The 22,988-nt window shown below is 36.5% G+C and overlaps 1 protein-coding gene and 2 pseudogenes across 2 annotated transcripts; 1 reads left to right on the forward strand and 2 right to left on the reverse strand.

Annotated features, from left to right (window-relative positions):
- Positions 1–9,576: 9,576 nt before the first annotated feature.
- Positions 9,577–13,618, reverse strand: LOC129879815 (14-3-3-like protein GF14 iota; annotated as a pseudogene).
- A 436-nt stretch (positions 13,619–14,054) lies between these two features.
- On the forward strand, positions 14,055–16,396 carry LOC129874692 (uncharacterized). The gene is made up of 5 exons (XM_055950019.1): positions 14,055–14,232; positions 14,667–14,742; positions 15,450–15,501; positions 15,694–15,763; positions 16,310–16,396. The coding sequence occupies exons 1-5, from the start codon at positions 14,116–14,118 to the stop codon at positions 16,394–16,396; spliced, it is 402 nt and encodes a 133-aa protein (XP_055805994.1). The 5' UTR covers positions 14,055–14,115.
- Positions 16,397–18,319: 1,923 nt separating this feature from the next.
- LOC129874701 (14-3-3-like protein GF14 iota) lies at positions 18,320–22,594 on the reverse strand (annotated as a pseudogene). The gene is made up of 7 exons (XR_008762943.1): positions 22,264–22,594; positions 21,083–21,389; positions 20,354–20,441; positions 20,134–20,243; positions 19,786–19,934; positions 18,692–18,783; positions 18,320–18,596 (listed from the first exon to the last, which is right to left on the reverse strand). The product of XR_008762943.1 is annotated as a 14-3-3-like protein GF14 iota (transcript).
- Between the last annotated feature and the right edge of the window lie 394 nt (positions 22,595–22,988).

The following is a 22,988-nucleotide window of genomic DNA, read 5'->3' on the forward strand; positions in this document are numbered from 1 at the left end:
TATTTTAGGTGTCGGGGTACGCATTGAATTTTCTGGGATTCTTATATCGTAGATTCGTAACGACTTGGGGAACTACTCTAGTAGCCCCGGTGGCTTTAGAGATGTTAAGGAGGATTTTATTGGCGACACAACAGAATTAGGAAATTTTTCCAACTTTTCGTGTGTGTTAGCCCACAGATTATTTTTCCATAGTAACGTCCTTAACGACCTGGGGAATGACTCCAGTATCCTCGGTGGTTCTTTATAGGGGTTTAGAAGCATTTTCTTAGCGACGCAATAGGAATTAGGCGATTTTGCCTGTTTTTCGTGTGTGTTAGCCTACAGATTTTTAGGAGCCGGGGGTTCGGGTCAAATTTTCTTGAATTCTTCAACAGTAGCGTGCGTAACGACCTGGGGAATGTCTCCAGTAGCCTCAGTAGTGCTTTAGGGGAATTTTTTGTGCGACTCAACAGGAATTAGGCAATTCTGTTAGTTTTTCATTTGTGTTAGCCCACAGATTTTTTAGATGCCAGGGGTCTGAGCTAAATTTTCTTGGATTCTTCTATAGTAGCATCCTTAACAATCTAATGAACGACTCCAGTATCCTAGTGGAGCCTTAGAAGGGGTTTAGGAACATTTTATTTGTGGCGCAACAGGAATTAGACAATTTTGTCAATTTTTTGTGTTAAGCCGATGGAGTTTTTAGGTGTCAGGGGTCCGAGTCGAATTTTCTTGGATTTTTCTATAGTAGCTTCCTTAACGAACTAGAGAACGACTCCAGTATCTTCGATGGCTCTTTAGAGGGGTTTAGGAGCATTTTAATGGCGGCGCAACAGGAGTTAGGCAATTTTTCCAATTTTTCGTGTTTGTTAGCCCATAGATTTTTTGGGTGCCGGGGGTATGGGTCGAATTTTCTTATATTCTTTAATAGTGACGTCCTTAACGACCTGAGGAACGTCTTCAGTATCCTTGGTGGTGTTGTAGAGAGGTTTAGGGGAATTTTATGTGCGACACAATAGGAATTAGGCGATTTTATCAATTTTTTGTGTGTATTAGCCCATGGATATTTTAGGTGATGGGGGTCCATATCGAATTTTCTTGGATTTTTCAATAGTAGCGTCCTTAACGACCTAGGGAACGACTCTAGTAGCCCCAGAGGTGCTTTATAGGGATTAAGGAGCATTTTATTTGCGATGCATTAGAAATTAGTCAATTTTGCTTGTTTTTCGTGTGTTAGCCCATGGATTTTTTAGGTGCCGGGGGTTCGGATCGAATATTGTTGGATTATTCCACAGTAAAATTCGTAACGACCCGAGGAACGACTCCAGTAGCCTCGGTGGTGCTTTAGAGAAGTTTAAGTGAATTTAATGTGCGACGCAACTGGAATTAGGCAATTTTTTTAGTTTTTCATGTACGTTAGCCCACAGATTTTTTAGATGCCGAGGGTCTAGGTAGAATTTTCTTAGATTCTTTCATAGTAGCATCCTTAACTACCTGATGAATGACTCCAGTATCCCCAGTGGCGCTTTAGATGGGTTTAGGAGCATTGTATTTGTGTCGCAATAGGAATTAGGCGATTTTGTCAGTTTTTTGTGTGGTAAGCCCACGGATTTTTTAGGTGCCAGGGGTCCGGGTCAAATTTTCTTGGATTCTTCTATAGTAACGTCCGTAACAACTTGGGGAATGACTCCAGTAGTCCCGGCGGTGTTTTAGAGAGGTTTAGGAGCATTTTATTAGCGACGCAACAATTATTAGGCGATTTTGCCAGTTTTTCGTGTGTGTTATCCTACAGATTTTTTAGGTGTCGGGTGTCCGGGTTGAATTTTCTTGGATTCTTCCATAGTAGCGTCCTTAAAGACCTAGGGAATGAATCCATTATCTTCAGTGGCACTTTAGAGGGGTTTTGGAGTATTTTATTGGCGGCGCAACAGGATTTAGGCGATTTTGCCAGTTTTTCATATTTGTTAACCCACAAATTTTTGGTTGCCGGGGGTACGGGTCAAATTTTCTTGTATTCTTCATAGTAACGTCCTTAACGACCCGGGGAATGACTCCAATATCCATGGTGGTACTTTAGAGAGGTTTAGGGGAATTTTATGTGCGATGCAACAGGAATTAGGCGATTTTACCAATTTTTGTTATGTGTTAGCCTACAGAATTTTTAGGTGCCGGGCGCTTTAGAGGGGTTTAAGAGTATTTTAATGGCGGCACAATAGGAGTTAGGCGATTTTGCCAATTTTTCGTGTTTGTTAGCCATAGATTTTTTAGCCCATAGATTTTGCCAATTTTTCGTGTTTGTTATCCCATAGGTGTCGGGGGTCTGGGTCGAATTTTATTAGAATATTCCATCGTAGCATCCATAACGACCTGAGGAACGGCTCCAGTATCCCGGCAGCGCGTTAGAGAGGTTTAGGAGAATTTTATTAGCAACACAACATGAATTAGGCGATTTTGTCAGTTTTTCGTGTGTGTTAGCCCACAAAATTTTTAGGTGTGTGTTAGTCCACAGAGTTTTTAGATGTCGGGGGTCCGGGTTGAAGTTTTTTGGATTCTTCCATAGTAGTATCCTTAACTACCTGGGGAACGACTACAGTAACCCCGGCAGCACTTTTGAGGGGTTTAGGGGCATTTTATTGGCGGCGCAACAGGAATTAGGCAATGTTGCTAGCTTTTCGTGTGTGTTAGCCCACAGATTTTTTAGGTGCTAGGGGTCCGAGTTGAATTTTCTTGATTCTTCCATAGTAGCGTCCTTAACGACCTGGGCAACGACTCCAGTATCCCCAATGATGCTTTAGAAGGGTTTAGGAGCATTTTATTGGCGACGCAACAGGCATTAGACAACTTTGCCAGTTTTTTGTGTGTGTTAGCTATAGTGTGACACCCCGGAAAATTTTTTCGCAAATAATCAAACATCTCTTCACGTGTGGGTAGACTCGGGCCAGAGGACTTGTAATTCTACATGTGAGTTAGGATTAATTCCTAAGTATTTGAAGTGTGTTAGATGTGTTTAGGGGTCATAAGGGATCTCTAACACCAAGTCGAGTCCAAAGAACTCCAATCGATTAAGTTTTCAGATGAGTTAGTATAAGGGTCAATTTCAAACGACCATATCTCCTAGGATATAAAGAACTGGGTGGACAACGACCTACCAAATTAAAGGTCATCGAGTCTTCTTTCCAACGCCATCAAGAACATAAATTTTGGAGTTCGGAGTCAAAAGATATGATGATCCTAAGATGAACTAGCACGACAGGAATTTCATTTTTTGGCCTGAGTTGCAACTGCTGGGGAAATGGGCTTGGCGCTGTAAGGACGCGACGCGCCACTATCGCGCCAGAAACATGCCTCAGTAGTTTGGTCCCTGGCGCGACGCGCCACTAAAAGTTGTGCAGGGTTTTTCAGGCCAAATTCCCAGAATTCAGAATAATGGGCTTGGCTCTGTAAGGGCGCGACGCGCCACTATCGCTCCAGAAACATGCCTCAGTAGTTTGGTCTCTAATGCGGCGCGCCACTGCGAGGTGTGCAAGTTTAAGGCGTAATTGGCCTGGCGCTGCAATGGCGCGACGTGCCACTATCGCGCCAGGTGCATTTTTAGCCTATTTTCAGAACTTTTAAAGAGGGGCAATTTGGGAACTTACCCAAATTATATATGTATTGCCTTTGGTCTTTTGGGAACACATTTCTCAGCCTCACTCTCTCTCTAGAAAAGCCCTAGGAGTTCCTCTCTCTTCTTCTTCTTCTTCTTCCCCAAATCCATCTCCAACAAAGGGTGCCTACAAAATTTGAGTCCTCCATTGAAGATCCAACATCAAGGTTTCTTCAAAGTCTTCAAACAAGGTATGTAAGGCTAACCTAAAATATGGATTTATTTCTTCCATATGCCTATAGATGTGTTGGATAGGAGTTGTGAAAGAGTTGAACCTCCTAAGAAGGTTTTCTTGAAAGTTTTCCCTAAACTATGGAATGTTTTTTTTTTGATATAAAGGGTTGATTGATGATTTTAATGACTTCAGTTACTAAATAGTTATTTTTCATATTATTAACTACAAATGTATCTTTGTATATAGATTTATAGGTATTGACGATATTTTTGGAGTTGAGTTTTGTTGAGAGTATGAGTTCATATTTCATTCACATGAACCCAAGATGAGATTTCTTGTCATAAATGTCTTGAGGTTGAGATGGATAGTTGTGTGTATATATGTATTGATTGGAATGAATAGAACGAATTGGTTAGTTAAGAATGTCCCTTTGCTTCTATAAAATGAACATAGGACAAAAATAAGGACTTTGGAGTAGATGTTAGATGATTGATGTGATGATGATACTTGACAATGAGGTGATGATAATGTTTGATGATGATGTAAATGATAATATATGATGATGATGTGATGATGATGTTTTGATGACGATGTGAGTGATGACGTGAATGGGGCTTATTTAATATGTGTAGAATGATTGATGTAGAGGTATGTTGATGAGGATGTTATGTGATGAAGTGGATTGGAGTCTAATGTGATTATGTGATATGTGATTTACCTAATTTGATGTGGTTGGAGTCTTATGAGCATTTTGAAAATAAATGATTTTGAAACCATTTTTGCATAAACTATTTATACACTATTTTGAGTTTAAAGAGTAATTATTTTCATCTATGATTTGAAAAGAGTTTAAGCATGAGTTGAGTTTGAGAAGTCTTTTAATTATTTTTGAACACGAGTATTTTGAGTATAAGTGAGTTGAGTATTTTTACTTTAAAATGTCGATTTTTGAGATTGTATAGATTTTAAAGAGAAGAGTTTGATGATTTGAGACGAGTCGATTTGAAAGAAGGTCCAATGAGGCCAGATTTGATTGAGTTTTGGAAAAGAGTCCAATGAGACTAAATGAGTTGATTTGAAAGAGTCCGATGAGACTGAATGAGCATTTTGAGTATTTTACTCATTTGATAGATATGAGCATATTGAGTCTTGGAAGGAGTATCGAGTACCGAATTGGGTAAGAGTATAGTCCATACTCGAACCAATAAACTACGTCGCCAAACGTAGGAGGGGATTGAACCGTTAAAGTCGGATGCTTCCCCAAAATGTTTTTCCTGACATTATAGGACTCGATTGGATTGGATCCATGATTGGTTGATGCGTTCATACCCTGGCAAGGTATGAACGGACGCGGTAACAACGTCGGCTTGTTGTACTATCACTCGCTCATATGGTGATGGTTGTCGGTTAGAGAAACTCCCAATTGAATGGATTGTGCTTGATCTGATTGGTTTGATTGTGATTGTATGATTGAGTTGAATTGTAAGATATTGCATAACTTAATTTGCATATTTATTGAGTTGAGCCCTTTGAGTTGATTGTGAGTTGATTGCATTGATCGGATTTGATTAGATAAATTATGATTTGATAGTGTACGATTGGACTGGATTGGATTAGATGATAGGTTGATTGGGTTGAATGGAAGGATATATGATTGGATTGGATCGGATCGTATATGACCGGGTTGAACCGATTGTAAACGATTGGATTGAATCGTATAATATATGATTTGATTGAACTGTATCGTGTATGATTGGATTGGATTGTATGATGTGTGATTGGTCTTTGTCTAGAAATATATTCTTACTTTAGATTTATGACGTCTTATGTGAGTCTCTCCTACCTTTCTGATTCGAGATGGTTGATCCGATGTTATTCTTCCTTGAGGTATGTTTCATTCTGCCATATTACATACTCGTACATTCCACGTACTGACGTCCATTTGGACCTACATCGTTTTATGATGCAGAGACAGGTTTAAGAGATCGTCAATAGGAGCACCATTGAGGATCTATACACACTCAGCGTATTGGTGAGTCCTCCCCTATATTCGGAGGACACCGCCTAGGTAATCTTGCATCGAGTTAGCCCTTTCCATTTTTATTTGAGGTAGCCATGAACTTGTCATTGGCACCAATTAGATAGTAGTGATAGAGGCTTCATAGACTAGATAGTGATGAGTCGATTGAGTATTTTTATCCTTGAGTTATTCTTGTCAAACTACTTTTAAATGACAAATATTTTAGTTGATCTGTCGGCCCATGGCCTTTATTCTTTGAGTTGGATGGGTGATTTGAGTTGCCCGCTAATTTATTCTTTATTTTTAAACTTTCCACTGAATGAATGAATGAACAGATGTGTGATCAGGCTATGTGGTTCGCTTGGGAGCCAGAAATGGTTTCTGAGTGCCGGTCACGTCTAGGGTACCCTCCCGGGGCGTGACATATAGATTGTTTAGGTGCCGATGGTCCAGGTCTAATTTTCTTGGATTCTTCCATATTAGCATCCTTAACGAACTGGGGAAACGACTCCAGTATCTCCGGAGGCGCTTTGAAGGGGTTTAGGAGCATTTTATTTACGGCGCAACAGGAATTAGGTGATTTTGCTAGTTTTTCGTGTGTTAGCCCACAGATTTTTTAGGTTTCGGGGGTCCGGGTCGAATTTCATTAGAATCTTCCATCGTAGCGTCCGTAACGACCTGAGGAACGACTCTAGTATCCCGACAGCGTGTTAGAGAGGTTTAGGAGAATTTTATTGGCAACACAACATGAATTAAGCGATTTTGCCAATTTTTTGTATGTGTTAGCCCATAGATTTTTTAGGTGTCGAAGGTCCGGGTTGAATTTTACTGGATTCTTCTATAGTAGCATCATTAACAATCTAGGGAATGACTCTAATACCCCTAGCAGCGCTTTAGAGGGGTTTAGGAACATTTTATTAGTGATTTAATTGAAATTAGTCGGTTTTGCTAGTTTTTCGTATATGTTAGCCCTTGAATTTTTTAGGTGCCAGTGGTCCGATTGAATTTTCTTGGATTCTTCCATAGAAGCATCCATAACGATTTAGGGAATGACTCCAGTATCCCCGACGATGCTTTAGAGGGGTTTAGGGGAATTTTATTGGCGATGCAATAGGAAGAAGGTGATTTTGCCAGTTTTTCGTGTGTGTTAGCCCACGAATTTTTTAGGTGCCAGGGGTTTGTGTTAAATTTTCTTTGATTCTTCCATAGTAGCGTCCTTAACGACCTGGAGAACGACTCTTGTATCCTCAGAGGTGCTTTAGAGGGGTTTAGGAGCATTTTATTGGCGGCGCAACAGCAATTTGGCAATTTTTCCAATTTTTTGTGTGTGTTAGCCCACATATTTTTTAGGTGCCGGAGGTACGGGTTGAATTTTCTTGGATTTTTCAATAGTAGCGTCTGTAACGACATGAGAAATGACTCCACTAGCCCCAGCAATGCTTTATAGAGGTTTAGTAATATTAATTAGCAACCCAATAAGAATTAGGCCATATTGCAAGTTTTTCGTGTGTGTTAGCTCATAGAATTTTTAGGTGTTGAGGGTTCGGGATGAATTTTCTTGGATTCTTCCATAGTAACGTCTGTAAAGACCTAGGGAACGACTCCAGTATCCCCAGTGGTGCTTTATAAAGGTTTAGGGGAATTTTATTAGACTCTTCCATAGTAGCGTCCTTAACGACCTGGGTAATGACTATAGTAACCCCTGCAGCACTTTTGAGGAGTTTAGGAGCATTTTATTGGCGGCGCAACAGGAATTAGGCAATGTTGTCAGCTTTTCATGTGTGTTAGCCCACATATTTTTTAAGTGCTGGCGGTCCGGATCGAATTTTCTTGGATTTTTCCATAGTAGCGTCCTAATGACCTAGAAACGACTCCAGTAGCTCCGGAGGTGCTTTAGAGGGATTAAGGAGCATTTTATTTGCGATGCAATAGGAATTAGTTGATTTTACTAGTTTTTTATGTGTTAGCCCACAGATTTTTCAAGTGTCGGGGGTTTGGGTTGAATATTACTGTATTCTTCCATAGTAGCGTACGTAACGACCTGGGGAATAACTCTTGTAGCCCCGATGGTGCTTTAGAGAGGTTTAGGGAAATTTTATGTGCGATGTAATAGGAATTAGGCGATTTTGCCAATTTTTCGTATGTGTTAGCCCACAGATTTTTTAGGTGGGGGTCCGTGTTGAATATTATTGGATTCTTTCATAGTAGCATCCATAACGACCTGAGGAACTCCAGCAGCCCCGGTGGTGTTTTAGAGAGGTTTAGGAGAATTTTATGTGCGACGCAACAGGAATTAGGCGATTTTTCCAGTTTTTCGTATGTGTTAGCCCACAGATTTTTTTAGATGCCGGGGGTCTAGGCTAAATTTTCTTGGATTATTTTATAGTAGCGTCCTTAATGACCTTATGAACGACTCCAGTGTCCCCGGTGACACTTTAGAGTGGTTTAGGAGCATTTTATTTGCGGCGCAACAGAAATTAGGCGATTTTGTCAGTTTGTTGTATGTTAAACCCACAGATTTTTTAGGTGCCGGGGGTCCGGGTCGACTTTTCTTAGATTCTTCTATAGTAGTGTTCGTAACAACCTGGGGAATGACTCCAGTAGTCCCGGCGGTGTTTTAGAGAGGTTTAGGAGTATTTTATTAGCGACACAATAGGTATTAGGCGATTTTGCCAGTTTTTCGTGTGTATTATCCCATAGATTTTTTAGGCGCCGGGGGTTCGGGCTAATTTTCTTGGATTATTCCATAGTAACATCCTTAACGACCTGGGAAACGACTCCAGTATCTTCAGTGGCGCTTTAAAGGGGTTTAGGAGCATTTTATTGGCGGCGCAACAAGGATTAGTCAATTTTGCCAATTTTTCGTGTTCGTTAGCCCACACATTTTTTGGTTGTCGGGGGTACGGGTCGAATTTTCTTATATTCTTCCATAAGAACGTCCTTAATGACCTATGGTGCATTTTTCTCATTTGTCTAAGTTTTAGTTGATAGAGTTATTCAGTATTGGTGGTAGTAAATATTAGGTAAATTAGATGAGTTATGCACAAATTAATATACCACCATTTTTCCAAAAAGAAAAAAAGAAAAACAATTCAAGTAGCAAGGCTTGATAAAGATTACAACTGGTTGATCTTGAAATTGTTTTTCACTTTATTTAAAAGTTAGTGTTTGCCTATGAAAATTCCAAATCCAACCTTTGAAGTTGTACTTCAAACTTGGAAAACAACTTATAACCTATTATCCAACTAACATTTCGTTTGTAGTTGTTTTAAGTTTATTCAAACATGAACATTATTCCAAATATTCTTCGCAAAGAATATAACCAAATACAACTCTATCTTCAACTCTAACTACAAAAATATAAAAAGATTGGAATATATGGTCAAACGCCTACTTAAAATCAATTTAACACTTGAATTACTCATGAAAGTACTGTGGAAAATTGGTCATCCGGGATACATTTATGGTTTATACATGCATTGATCCAATTGAAGAAATGACATAAGAATTACCCTAAGATAATAATTTCATCGCTAGTGAAAAGTGAAAATGAATCATTAGATAGTTTTATTTCTTAATCTTTTTGACTTGCTCCTAAGCAATTAATAGTAACGGCCCTATCAACCCCAATCTTGTTTTCTGCTAATTTGACAACATCAACAACATATTCAATGTAGTCCCACAAAGTGGAGCTTGGAAAGGTAAAGTGTATGCATATCTTATAGGTAGAGAGGTTGTTCCCGATAGACCCTCAGCTCAAGGAAAACCAACAATCTGAAAAAAAGAAGCAAAGAAAGTACAAGAAACATAGATATTAACAAAACCAACATATAGTAACAAAACTACAACAAAATACTACAATAGTCGAGGTATCAGGAATCAACAAATAGTAACATAAATCGAAGGACAAGAAACTGCAATAGCAATACTATGACAACTAATATGAACGCACATCAAGAATATGCATCCTCTGAATCCCAATTTTACTAGAGATTCAGGGGATGTAATTGTAACACCCTAAATTATTTTTCGCCAAGACTCGAACTATTTTTCATATGCGTATAAACTCGAAATGAATTAATTCTAATTATATATATGAGTTAAGATCAATTCCTAAGTATTTTAAGTGTATTAGAGGTGAATTTAGGGTCATAAGGGATCTCTAAAACCAAGCCAAGTATAAAGAATTTATATTGGCTAAGTTTTCGTATGAGACCGTATAAGGTTCAACTTCAAATGATCATATCTTTCAATATATATGGATTTAGGTGGTCCATGACCTATTAAATTAAAGGTCTTTGAGTCTTCTTTCCAGCTCTACCAAGATTGAATTTTTTGGAGTTTGGAGTAAAAATTTATATTCAATTAACCAAAAGGGTGCGCGACCAGTCCGCATCGTGAACTTGGCCAATCTTGGTTCAACTTAAAATTTCAAAAAAAAATGAACTATGGGGGAACAACTCCGCGACGCGGACCTGTTCTACCCTAGTTCAAATTTCTGCCCATTTTCAATTTTTGTGAGGGGCTTTTTGGTCTTTTCCCCACCTTTCCCAACCTAACCCACTATGTTTTAGGGCTAAAATCCACCCCTTATCAGTATCCTAGGGGTGTTTTCGTCTCACTCACCCCTAGAAATTTTGAGAGAAGAGATGTGAGAGGAGAAGAAGAGCTAGGATTCAATATCTTCAAGCTAGGTCTTTGATTTTCAGTGAGATAATCTTCATTCCAGGTATGTAAGGCTATTCACAATATTGGACTAAGTTCTTCCTCGTGCTCTACATCTTCATTGATTCGAGTTGAGTTGAGTTTAGAGGTTCCATGAATTAAGTTCTTGAGTTATCTAAAATTTCTATTGATTTTTTGTATATAAATTCATATGTATTGATGATGTCTTTGAGTTGACTATTTGAGGTATACATTCATGTATTCATTCACATGAACCCAATATGAGATTTCATTTTTGTCATAATTTGCCTTGAGATTGAGATTGATGGTTTTCATGTATAAATAAAGTATTGCTCTCAAAGTGAGATGATGCATATTTTAATGAGTTTGATGAAATTGAACATAGAATTAAATAAGGATTTTGGAGCAAGATGTTTGATGATGATGTAAGTGATGTTCATTTAAAAAAAAAGTGAAATGGTTGATGAAGAGGTAATGTTGATGATGATGTATGGGATTGGAGTCTAATGTGACTACAAGATATGATTTGCATAATTCGATTTGATTGGAATCTTATGAGCATTTTGAGTATAAATGATTGTTTGAGTTGGAGTTTTGGAAAGGTATGATTTGAGTTTGAGAAGTTTTCTAATTTTTATTTTAAGCATGAGTATTTTGAGTATAAACGAGTTGAGCATTTTTATATTAAAACATCTATTTTGCGAATGAGTTGATGAGTTAAAATTATGTTTTAAATACATTTAATATATACTTCATTGATTGAGTTTGAAAGCATGATTTTGAATGTCTTGAAAGAGGATGCATTAAGCATGAATCAAGTTGATGTCTTTAAGCATCTTACTACTTTGACACATGAATAGTTCCTCGACATAAATAATCATTTTGATGAAGAGTAATGGGACTGCATGATTGAGTTGAAAGCATGTCTTAAATGAAAACATTAATGATTGTTGACTCGGAGTCTTGATGACTCATGAGTCTTGAAATTATTATTTGATTGAAAGAAGTGATGATTGAGATAGATTGAGTTTTGAAAAGAGTCCAAAGAGACCAGATGAGATGATTTGAATATTTTACCTGATAGATATGAGTATATTGAGTCTTGGGAGGAGTATTGAGCACCGAATTGGTCAAAAGTATAGTTCCTACTCGAATCCCATGAACTACGTAGCCAATGTAGGAAGGGATTAAACCGTTAAAGTCGGATGTTTCCCTGTTTCATTGTCCTGATATGATAGGACTTGATGAATTGTTGGATCCATGATTTGTTGATTTGTTCATACCCTGGCAAAGTATTGAATGGACGTGACAACAACATCGGCTTGTTGTACATCACTGGATAATAGGTGATGGTTGTCGGTTAGAGAAACTTCTAAATTGGGTGGATTGTGCATGATATGATTGATTTGATTGAGATTGTAGATGATTGAGTCAAATTGTAAAACATTACTAAATTCTAATTTACATATCTATTGAGTTGAGACCTTTGACTTTATTGTTGAGTTGATTGTATATGATTGGATTGGTTTGGATTATATATGATTGGATTGGATTTTATTGTATATGATTGGATTGAATTGGATTGTATATGATTGGATTGGTTTGGATTATATATGATTGGATTGGATTTTATTGTATATGATTAGTCTCTGTCTAAACCGTATTCGTATCTTAGACTTATGGCATCCTGATTTAGTCTCTTATCTTTCTGATTTGAGATATCTGAACTGATATTATTCTACCTTGATGCATGTTTCATTCTGCCATATTAGACCTGTGTCATTTCATGATACAGAGACAGGTTTAAGAGATCATCAATAGGCGCACCATTGAGAATCTGTTCACACTCAGCTTATTAGTGAGTCCTCCCCTACATTCGGAGGATATCACTTATGTTATTCTTGCGTTGAGTTTAGTCTTTTCGTTCTAATTTGAGGTAGTCATGAACCTGTCATTGGCACCAATTAGATAATAATGATAGAGGCTTCATAAACTAGATAGTGATGGGTCGATGGAGTATTTTATTTCCTTGAATTGTTCTTGTAAGACTATTTTAATGACATAGATTGGAGTTCGATTTGTTGGCCCATGACCTTTCTTCCTTGAGCTAGATTGTTGATTGTAATTGCCCACCTAATTATCTCTTTATTTTAAGTCTTCCGCTGATTGAATGAATGAACGGATGTGTGATCAGGCCAAGTGGTTCAATTAGGAGCCAGTAATGGTTTCTTTGTGCCGGCCACGTTTAGGGTACCCTCCCGGGGCGTGAAAGTAATAGAACCCCCAACCCCCCAAAAAATGGAATGAATAATCTCAACCATGGATCTTCTCCAAACCCTGCGCATAGCGGAAGCTTTAGTGTACCGGACTGCCCTTTTTTTTTCTTCAGGCAAATCACAAGTCCATAGTGTGAGGTTATCTCTCAAGAGCTGCATAATTAAGGTACTGTCCTTATATGATTCCTCACTTAAAGTGTCTAACTCTGCAATTGCCTCATCAAAAGCTTGTTTAGCCAAGTGATATGCCCTGCAAATTGAGTCATCAATATTTAATCATCTTATCATATCATATGATATACATACAAGATTAATCAAGATTGGTTCACAAAGTAGGTGTAAGGTCTGCATACACACCATCCTCTCCGGATCTCACTTATGAGATTACACTGATTACGTTGTGGTTGTATTAATCAAGGTTGGGTAAAAATGCTACCTTTCAGGAGATTTCATGGTCTAATAGTAGAAAACAGAGAAGTTCAAAGCAAGACCAAGACGAATCGGATGTATTGAAGAGAGATCAGTGTTTGCAGTTGCAGTAGCAGCCTAAAAGGAGCAAAAAGATGCAAAATCACATGCTATTCTAAACAACGTGTATGATTAATCGACTTATAATCTTGCATTTTTCAGTTAGGATGGAAGAAGAAATAACTTGCCTCATAGCCCTTCAGTGATTGTTCAGAAGCCTCTTTCCTTTCAGAATCAGTCTTGAACTCAGCAAGGTAACGAAAGTAGTCACCTTTCCTGAACCAGAATGACAAAGATAAGAAGGTAAGCCTATTAGAAATATACAAAAAACTGAAAGAACTCAATTTTGGAACAACTGCTAAGGTCATGAAGAACCTAAGCTTGTGATGATCAAAATAAAAAATCATTTGAATTATGTTAGGTCCATCTGATTTGCTGGTGCTACCAAAAATAATCATGCTTGTGTTAGTATTGATGATGGTTTGATTATCTTGGACCATGAAGATCGCACTCGTGCTTATGCTTTTCATTCCAAAAGTATATCAATATGATTGTAATCCATTTATATAAGTTAAGGCCTTAAGGGTATTGCGTTGCACTAAACTCCAAACTATAGCTATTTATGAAATTTCCATTTTATATCCTCTTACACTTAATCAAATAATTTTAATATAATAATATTAGTTTAATTTGATATTAAATTTTAGAGCCCAAAACTGATCAAATCCAAAACACCCCAAAACCAGCCCACTAGAATCTTGATTTTTAAATCAAACAAACTGAGAATACCTAGGTTTTATCAAAGCCACCTTTCAAGAAACCAAAAATTTATATCCAAAATCCAATCCCAAGAACCAAAAAGCAAATGGGGAAGAACACTGGTGCAAGTGACAAAGGCAAGGAAAAAGTTGAACATGATGAACAAGATGGATTGTCTGTTCATTCTCCTTGTAAACCTGCCTCTTCTGCTCTTGATCATAAGGTACCTTTTTGTTTTCTTAATTAAGAAAAATTTAGGTTACCCTTTTCTACCATTGTTTCATGTTGTTGTGTTTTTATCATATGCATGGGCAGAGCTAGGGTATCATATCAAAACCCGTTCGTTGAAAAATTATACTATTAAAATGAAAATTTAGGTATATATAAAATAGATGTTGAATCTCTTTTATTTAAATTCCTATCTGTTCTGGTACTTGTTGCTGATGGAAGGTGGCATGTATGCTCGATGTGCCCAAAAGGTGGTCCAGATACCACGGTTATAAAAACAAGATGTTGAATCCATTTGGTTTCATTATGTGTTGAATTCCCTCGGTAAAAATCCTGACTTTGCAACTGATTATATGCTTGCTGATGTGTTTGATTATAGAAGTTATTTGATTCTTTTTTTTATGGGTATGTTTATTTATCAAACTATAGGAGGAACAATCGCAGGTCGAGTTGGAGATAAGATTGTTGGAGGCTCTTGAAGCTTATCCCCCTGCCAAATTGAAAGGTATAATTTGTTTAGGTTTTATGTGCCATTACTCATTTTATATGTTTCCTCTTTAAGTTTTGTTGTTATTAAGGCTGAAAAAGTGGTAACTTTATCATAGTTTGTCTAGTTCATAAGTAAAATTCAAAGTAAAATGTGGCGGATAGAAAATCATGGTGTAATCTGGAACTTGTTGAAATTTTGTGGTAAATAGAAGTGCTTTGATTACTAGGGTTTGAAGAATTCAATGTAGTTCATACGTTACCTTTCTAGTTAGATGGACGGCGTGTAACTGTAAGGAGTTGTTTGGTTCATGTACTAGTTATGCATGAATGATAATGTAGGTATCCCCTTCCCCTACCCCTACCCCTACCCCTTTTGTTATAAAAGTTATTGCTATGCAATGAATAACAATGTATGAATTGTTATACGGTGAATAATAGGCGAATTACCTAGTTCTAATGGCATTTTTGTTTTAAAATAATTTTATCCATGTACTTCTTATACACATGTTTTTATTCTACATTCCGTCTCTTATAAAGTAATAATTTTATCCCAAAAATTTATTGCTTTATACCTAGGCTGTAATAGAATTAGTCACTTGCATGCTATTTAGCGTCGAGGGGTAACTTGCATAGCTAACTATAAGAGAAATTGTGATAGCTTAAATTTTTCTTTCTGCTGTGGGAGTGAAACATTTAACATGTTCACCTTGATTCTTATTGCAGGCATCCATCGTCATTTTGTCCTTTACGGCTTAACAGCACATCTGCGTAGAAGGTTACTAGACTACTTCTGTCTTTTTTGTTTATTAACTCTTTATTTTATGGCTTTGTGAATGAGCTTAGCTCATGTCACACTCTCAATAGAAATAAGAAAACTGAGGCACGTGTAAAAAGCGTACCTAAGAGTGTGAAGAAACTTAATGTGACTTTATCGTTTGTCTTTCAACACTAAATTTTTTTGTCACAGCTTGAATAGGCAATTTTCTCCTGATGAAGTTTTGAAGCTGCTGGATCGCTTCTACAACTTGGATATGGTGGTATGTATTATTGGTTTACTTTCTATATAACTTTTTCGTTACTCGGTATTTGACTTTGAAAGGCTGCTTGTTTGAGCAAGAAGAATTCACACATTCTTCCTGCTCCACGATTAGCAGGATGATAACTGATATACCGAGATACAGAGTTGCACACTGTTCGTGAAGTAGTAATCTGAGTTTCTTCGAAGTTGAATCTTCTTAATAATATCATAGTTAATCCTGTGTTCTCCAAGAGACCAAGATTAGGACATTGGAAAACGATGTCAAGGAGACAGGCCTCTTCATTTTCATACTGAATTCTGGCTCTATACAGCGTACATCCTATTGACGAGGAAAGAAAGAGATATGAAATACTTCAAATAGAACTTGTTAGACAGCATAATTTATCTTGAGAGTTATGTAGCACACTATATTCTTTATTTTTCATAGAATCTTCAACTTATGCTTTTAGCTGTTCTGTTTCACAGACTAGAATCTTGGCTTTACGGGGCATTTCTTTTTTTTGAAGTCGTGTTCTTACTGTGGTGTTCTTTTAACTAATTTCAGAAACCAGAGGATGAGGACGCTAAAATCTTTAATCGGGAGGTAGTGTTTTGCCTACCGCACAGTTATTTCTCAACAGAGAAACCTTGAGCTATTTTGGAATAGATATGGATATCGAACGTTCACCTATGGAAGTTTTTGTATATTATTATCAGGATGGTTAAATTATATTTCTTGATGCATCTTCTGTTGGATCTTCCTTTACTTAAAAATTTGTATGCATTGTGAGACTTGATTTCAGCTTTCCTTATATACAGACATTTTATCTTTTAATAAATTTTCTCATAGAGAATCCTCCTCCCCATCCTCACCCCCTCTTTTCTGTATTTGGATATATTGTGAAGCATCAACATTCCCTGTGCTAAGAGATGTTGTCTACATCACTCTCCTTGGTTGCAACTCTTCCCCAGACCTTATATGAACGGGAGATGCTTTGTGCATCGAGCTGTCCTTTTTAATTTGGTCACTTAAGGAGCTTGACTGATAAAGGATACTAAATAAATCATTATGGAATTAGTTGTTGTGTTGCATAATGCTATTGTTGGAATAAGAATGAGATTGAAAAGGCTATCATTGGGGCAAACAATGCAATAGCTTCAGTTAGAGCAAAACTCATAATCGCATAACCAAATAATTGTTTTTCCAATGATGGATTTTTCGCCACAGAGTGAATTGAGGAACTAAGCCAAAAATGGCATAACCAAATAAGTGTTTTGCCAATGATGAACTTCTCTCTACGGAATGAATCGAGGAACTAAGGACGTTTTTAATACCGAGGTTTGGATTCCAGCAGAGACGACAAATTGGTGTATTTTCCTCTTTTGTCCAAGTTGCTTTGGTTGATGTGCATTTTTCTCATTGGTCTAAGCTTTAGTTGATGGAGTTATTCGGTATTGGTGGTAGTGGAGGTAGTAAATATTAGGTAAATTAGATGAGTTATGCGCAAATTAAACGTATACCACCATTTTTTCAAAAAGAAAAAAGAAAAACAAATGAAATTCAAGAAGCAAGGCTTGATAAAGATTACAAATGGTTGATCTCGAAATTGTTTTTCACTTTATTTAAAAATTAGTGTTTGCCCATGAAAATTTCAAATCCAACCTTTGAAGTTGTAATTCAAACTTGGAAAACAACTTATTACTTGTTATCCATCTCACTTTTCATTTTTAGTTGTTTTAAGTATATTCAGAAATGAACATTATTCCAAATATTCTTTGCAAAGAATATAACCAAATGCAACTCCATCTTCAACTCCAACTGATCAATAGACTACAAAAAAAGTAAAAAAAATTGGAATTTATGGTTGAATGCCAACTTAAGATCGATTAACACTTGAATTACTCATGAAAGTACTGTGGACAATTGGTCATCCATACATTTATGATTTATACATGCATTGATCCAATTGAAGAAACGACATAAGAATTACCCTGAGATAATAATTTCATCGCTAGTGAAAGGTGAAATTGAATTATTAGATAGTTTTATTTCTTAATCTTTTTGACTTGCTCCTAAGCAATTAGTAGTAACAACCCCATCAACCCCAATCTTGTTTTTTGCTAATTTTACAACATCAACAACATATTCTATGTAGCCCCACAAAGTGGAACTTGGGAAGGGTAAAGTGTGCGCAAATCTTATAGGTAGAGAAGTTGTTTCCGAGACCCTTAGCTCAAGGAAAAACAACAATCCAGAAAAAAGAAGCAAAGAAAGTACAAGAAACACAGATAATAACAAAAACAATATATAGTAACAAAACAACAACAAAATAATACAATAGTCAAGTTATAAGGAATCAACAGATAGTAACATAAATCGAAGGACAAGAAACTGCAAAAGCAATACTATGACTACTAATATAAACTCACAGCAAGGCAATGAATCCTCTGAATCCCAATTTCACTAGAGATTCAGGGGATGTAATAGAACACCCCCCCCCCCCCCCTAAAAAAAATATATATATGGAATGAATAATCTCAATCGTGGATCTAACAAAGACTCGAAAGGCTATTTAGAAAAAAAGAAGATACTATTAAGTAATACAAAATGTGCCTGTTGTTTAGATGATAACTCTTCCACAACTAACAACATGAGTAAATCAAAAACAAAAAATCAACGAATAAGTCTCAAACTAGTTTTAAAAAATCAGATAATCATTCAATGAATTGCATCTTCTTCAAATGAGGCCATTGCAAAAGCAGTTGTGTCTTGTAAAGCTGAGAAAAAGAAAAAAAGAAATCCTGTAGTAATTTGTTGCGTGTATCGACTATTGTGTAGCTTTTGATGCTTCCTATGATGATTCCAAGAAAATAAAAATTTGATGTTAGAAGAGTCATAAGCTGTAAACTTTGAGAAAATGGAAGTTTGTCAAGTTATGCAACTCACTTCAGGTTCAACAGATTTTGCCTCAGAAGATTTTGCATCAGCAGATTTTGGTTCAACAGCTTTTGGTTCATCAGCCTTCACATTCCCTTCACCTGTACAAAATTTTTATCTTCAGTATTGCTTCCAAAAAGATTTATTTCTTGCATGAGTTTAAGTTCTATGCACCTAGGAGCAGCCTTTTTTTTTTAACAATCATGTCACTTATAAGGTAATTGCAACTAAATCTCTCGATAAGAATTAATTTGTAACTTGATGTAAATGGTACCTAACCTATTATAATGAAAAGTTTGATTCAGAGGGAGAAGAAGAGGCAAAAAATGGAACAGGAAAATTATTTGATTCGTCGATCATCAAAAAAAGAAATTAGCAAAGATTTTGTCGTTGAGGGACAAAAAATTTATGGAAAGTTAAATCCCTTCCATGGAATAGTCCACTTACACGCCTTCATCCACACTGTTTTTTGACCGGAAGGTCAAGAGCTAACTATTGATACTTTGGACTATCCGGACACATACTTGGTGAAATGATTCATGCACTTTTGGTTGCCAGGAGCAACAAGATCAAGTTGGTAAGGTGACAACACTTATATTTCTGTGGTCGATGATCATAGAAGCCCCTTAATGGTATAGATGGGCTATTCTATTTGTACAGATAGGGTCGAGGGCTGTGCTTACACTGTCAACACATATAAATTAATTTTTTACTGCATTACTATACTTTCATTGTTAAAGTAGCAAAACTAGAAATAGTTCTATTTCACAGAGACATTATCAAGGAATTTCAACATGTAAAATGTGTGAGTTATACTTGAACATAGTATGTGTATATAGAGTTAAAAGATATATCAATATGATTGTAATCCATTTTATATAAGTTATGGATAGCGGGGTGCAATAAACTCCCGCTATGCGTGGGATTCAAGGATGGGTCATACCACATCTTGTGGTACACCGTCTTACCTTGCATTTCTGCAAGAGACTGTTTTCACAGCTCGAACTCGTGACCTTTTAGTAACATGAAAACAACTTAACAGTTACGCCAATACTTCGCTTCAAACATTTTATATTAGTTGTTTAGGATAATTAATTAATTACCTCCATCTTCAGGCAAATCAGAAGTCCATAGTGTGAGGTTATCTCTCAAGAGCTGCATAATTAAGGTACTGTCCTTATATGAATCCTCACTTAAAGTGTCTAACTCTGCAATTGCCTCATCAAAAGCTTGTTTAGCCAAGTGACATGCCCTGCAAATTGAGTCATCAATATTTAATCATCTTATCATATCATATGATTTATGTACAAGCTTAATCAAGATTCGTTCATAAGGTAGGGGTAAGGTGTGTGAACACACCACCCTCCCCAGATACCCTCCCCAGATCTCACTCATGAGATTACACTGATTACGTTATGGTTGTATTAATCAAGGTTGGTTAAAAATGCTACCTTTCAGGAGAGTTCATGATCTCATAGTAGAAAACAGAGAAGTTCAAAGCAAGACCAAGACGAATCGGATGTGTTGAAGAGAGATCAGTGTTTGCAGTTGCAGTAGCAGCCTAAAAGGAGCAAAAAGATGCAAAATTACATGCTATTCTAAACAACATGTATGATTAATCGACTTATAATCTTGCATTTTTCAGTTAGGATGGAAGAAGAAATAACTTGCCTCATAGCCCTTCAATGATTGTTCAGAAGCCTCTTTCCTTTCAGAATCAGTCTTGAACTCAGCAAGATAACGAAAGTAGTCACCTTTCCTGAACCAGAATGACAAAGATAAGAAGGTAAAACTATTAGAAATATACCAAAAACTGAAAGAACTCGATTTTGGAACAACTGCTAAGGTCATGAAGAACCTAAGCTTGTGATGATCAAAATAGAAAATCCATTTGAATTATGTTAGGTCCATCTGATTTGCTGGTGCTACCAAAAAGTTTCATGCTTATGTTAAGATCGTAGTCATGCTTATGCTTTTCATTTCAATCATCATATTAATGATAAATCTCCTTGTACATAGGAGATTCTGATATTACAGGTAAGCCAGATGCTTCGCAAGCCATATTTTACTTTTCTCTTATAACCATGGTGTTTTGGTGCGCTTATGAGCACCTAGACTAATTGCATAGGCATGGACAAATGGGAAGAAATCACACCCTCCGATTTGAACCTGAGATACCTCATAATTCTCCTCCCATTTCATCGATGATTAGGCTACACTCTTAGGCGCAAACATATTCAACTCAAAGTCATTCCATTGTACTGTAATCACCCTCTTCAATACCACTCATGTCCATTACATACCTCGCCCATCGATCCTAACAGAGCAAGTTCTGGTAAATCAATGAACATAGGGGTAGTACTAGGAAACATGGTTTAAAAAAAATTCCGATTGACTTACATTTTGTAATAGAAGACAGTAGCTTCACCAGTGCCAGCAGATGGAATAAGATGTTTGTCAATGATTTCAAGAATATCAGAGCAAATCTTGGAAAGCTCTTCCTCGACCTTTTGACGATAGCCTTTTATCAGCTTGACGTTTTGCTCATTCCCTTTTGACTCTTCTTTCTGTTCGATGGAAGACATAATACGCCATGAAGCTCTTCGAGCTCCAATAACGTTCTTGTAGCCAACAGAAAGCAAGTTCCTTTCCTCCACTGTCAATTCCACATCAAGTTTTGCAACTTTCTTCATACTCTCAACCATCTCTGTAAAATCAAGATTTATACATTCCATTTAAGAACTATGCAATATTCACAAACCAAATTATAACAGAACAAGCCCAAGATTCAATTTTTAACTATTAATTTATCAATCAACAAAAGTTTATCTTTGAGTTGATTTTTCAGATGGTTGCTCAAATAATATTTATTATCTCAGAAAGCCACTTTCTTTGTTAAAGGAAATTGGAATCTAAGAAGAAATGTGACTTTTTATGTCACTTGGTTTTTCTTTTCTTTATGTCCGAGTCATCACTTGATCATTCAAATCGAAGCAATTGCATGTCCAAATTGGACCTATATGCCATGACAGGTATTCAACAGATCTACCTTTGTCACATATTCCATACATCACACTAGATCATAAATATCACCGGGAAAACACTTAATGCAAAAGACACATGTCATGCCCTTATTGCTTTAATTTGACGCATATATCGCGAGTAATTAACAACTAAATTTTCAGCATTGCATTCACATTGTACTCATATGCTCCATTTCTCAAATCTTGTATATAGAAATTACTAATACAAAAAATGCAAACAATCTATCATATATACAATCTTGGACATACACGTATTAAAAAAAAAAGCTTTTTAAAAAATCGTTAAAATGTAAAAAATTAATAGGAGCAGTGGAGCACCTACTACCTCCAAATCAAGAATCCGTCTAAAGGTATAATCGGACCTCTCTATAACATTCATCTTGTAACATTTCACTATAACAATCAAGTTTTCATTTGGAATCATTTTTTTCATAGTATATTATATTATAGCATCCAAAAAGATATCCAAACAAACGACGATGTTATAGAGAAGTTTGACTATACAAAAATGGAAGAGGGGGAAGAAATGAAACCAACCATCATAACGCTCAGCTTGCTCGGCGAGCTTGGCCATGTAAACATGAGTTTCTCTTTCCTTTTGAGACGCCATCTTCAATGTAAATTGTATTAAACAAACAAGAAAAGTAGGTGAGATGTTCAAATGGCAAAATTATAATAGAGTAGTATAATATTATTTCAAAGTTTTCTTGTTTACAAATGAGCTAGATTGATAGATGTTTTGAAGGAGTTAAAGAAGGAAAGGAAAAGCGTGAGTAAAGGGGAAGTTAATGAATAAGGATGAATGAGAGAGTTGTGGAAGGATTTGACTAAATCTCCATCTTTGGATCACTTTTAGTACATACACCATTCATGATAAAATTTGTATAATAGCATGAAAATAGGTAACAAACATATTACCGTTTTGATTAGCTGATTGTAAATAACTGATAAGTTATATGTGCTGAAATTGATTTTATAAATAAGCAGTTATACATATTTGGATAGAATTGCTAAAATTGCTAATAAGCAGTTGATGATGTGTTTGATTAAAAAAAAGGCATAATACCTACCCTTAAACTTAGCCTCAATTGGCAAGTTAACACTCTAACTTTGAGTGTGCACATCTAGGCACCTCAACCCATCTTAACACTCCAACTTACAAAATGATCTACAAACACCATCAAAATTTAAGTGTAACATCCCCGTCTCCACTATGTCAGTTGAACACTTCAACTTACAAAATGATCATATAAACACCATCG

Source organism: Solanum dulcamara, chromosome 2 (genome assembly GCF_947179165.1).
Source record: "Solanum dulcamara chromosome 2, daSolDulc1.2, whole genome shotgun sequence".
NCBI classification, from domain to species: domain Eukaryota; kingdom Viridiplantae; phylum Streptophyta; class Magnoliopsida; order Solanales; family Solanaceae; genus Solanum; species Solanum dulcamara.

What these genes read in the sequence shown, in the direction of transcription:
- LOC129874692 (XM_055950019.1), top strand. Translation starts at nt 14,116, where the DNA reads ATGGGGAAGAACACTGGTGCAAGTGACAAAGGCAAGGAAAAAGTTGAA. An exon ending in ACAGCACATCTGCGTAGAAG is followed by an intron (nt 15,502 to 15,693) that starts GTTACTAGACTA and finishes TTTTTGTCACAG; the next exon opens with CTTGAATAGGCAATTTTCTC. An exon ending in TCTACAACTTGGATATGGTG is followed by an intron (nt 15,764 to 16,309) that starts GTATGTATTATT and finishes AACTAATTTCAG; the next exon opens with AAACCAGAGGATGAGGACGC.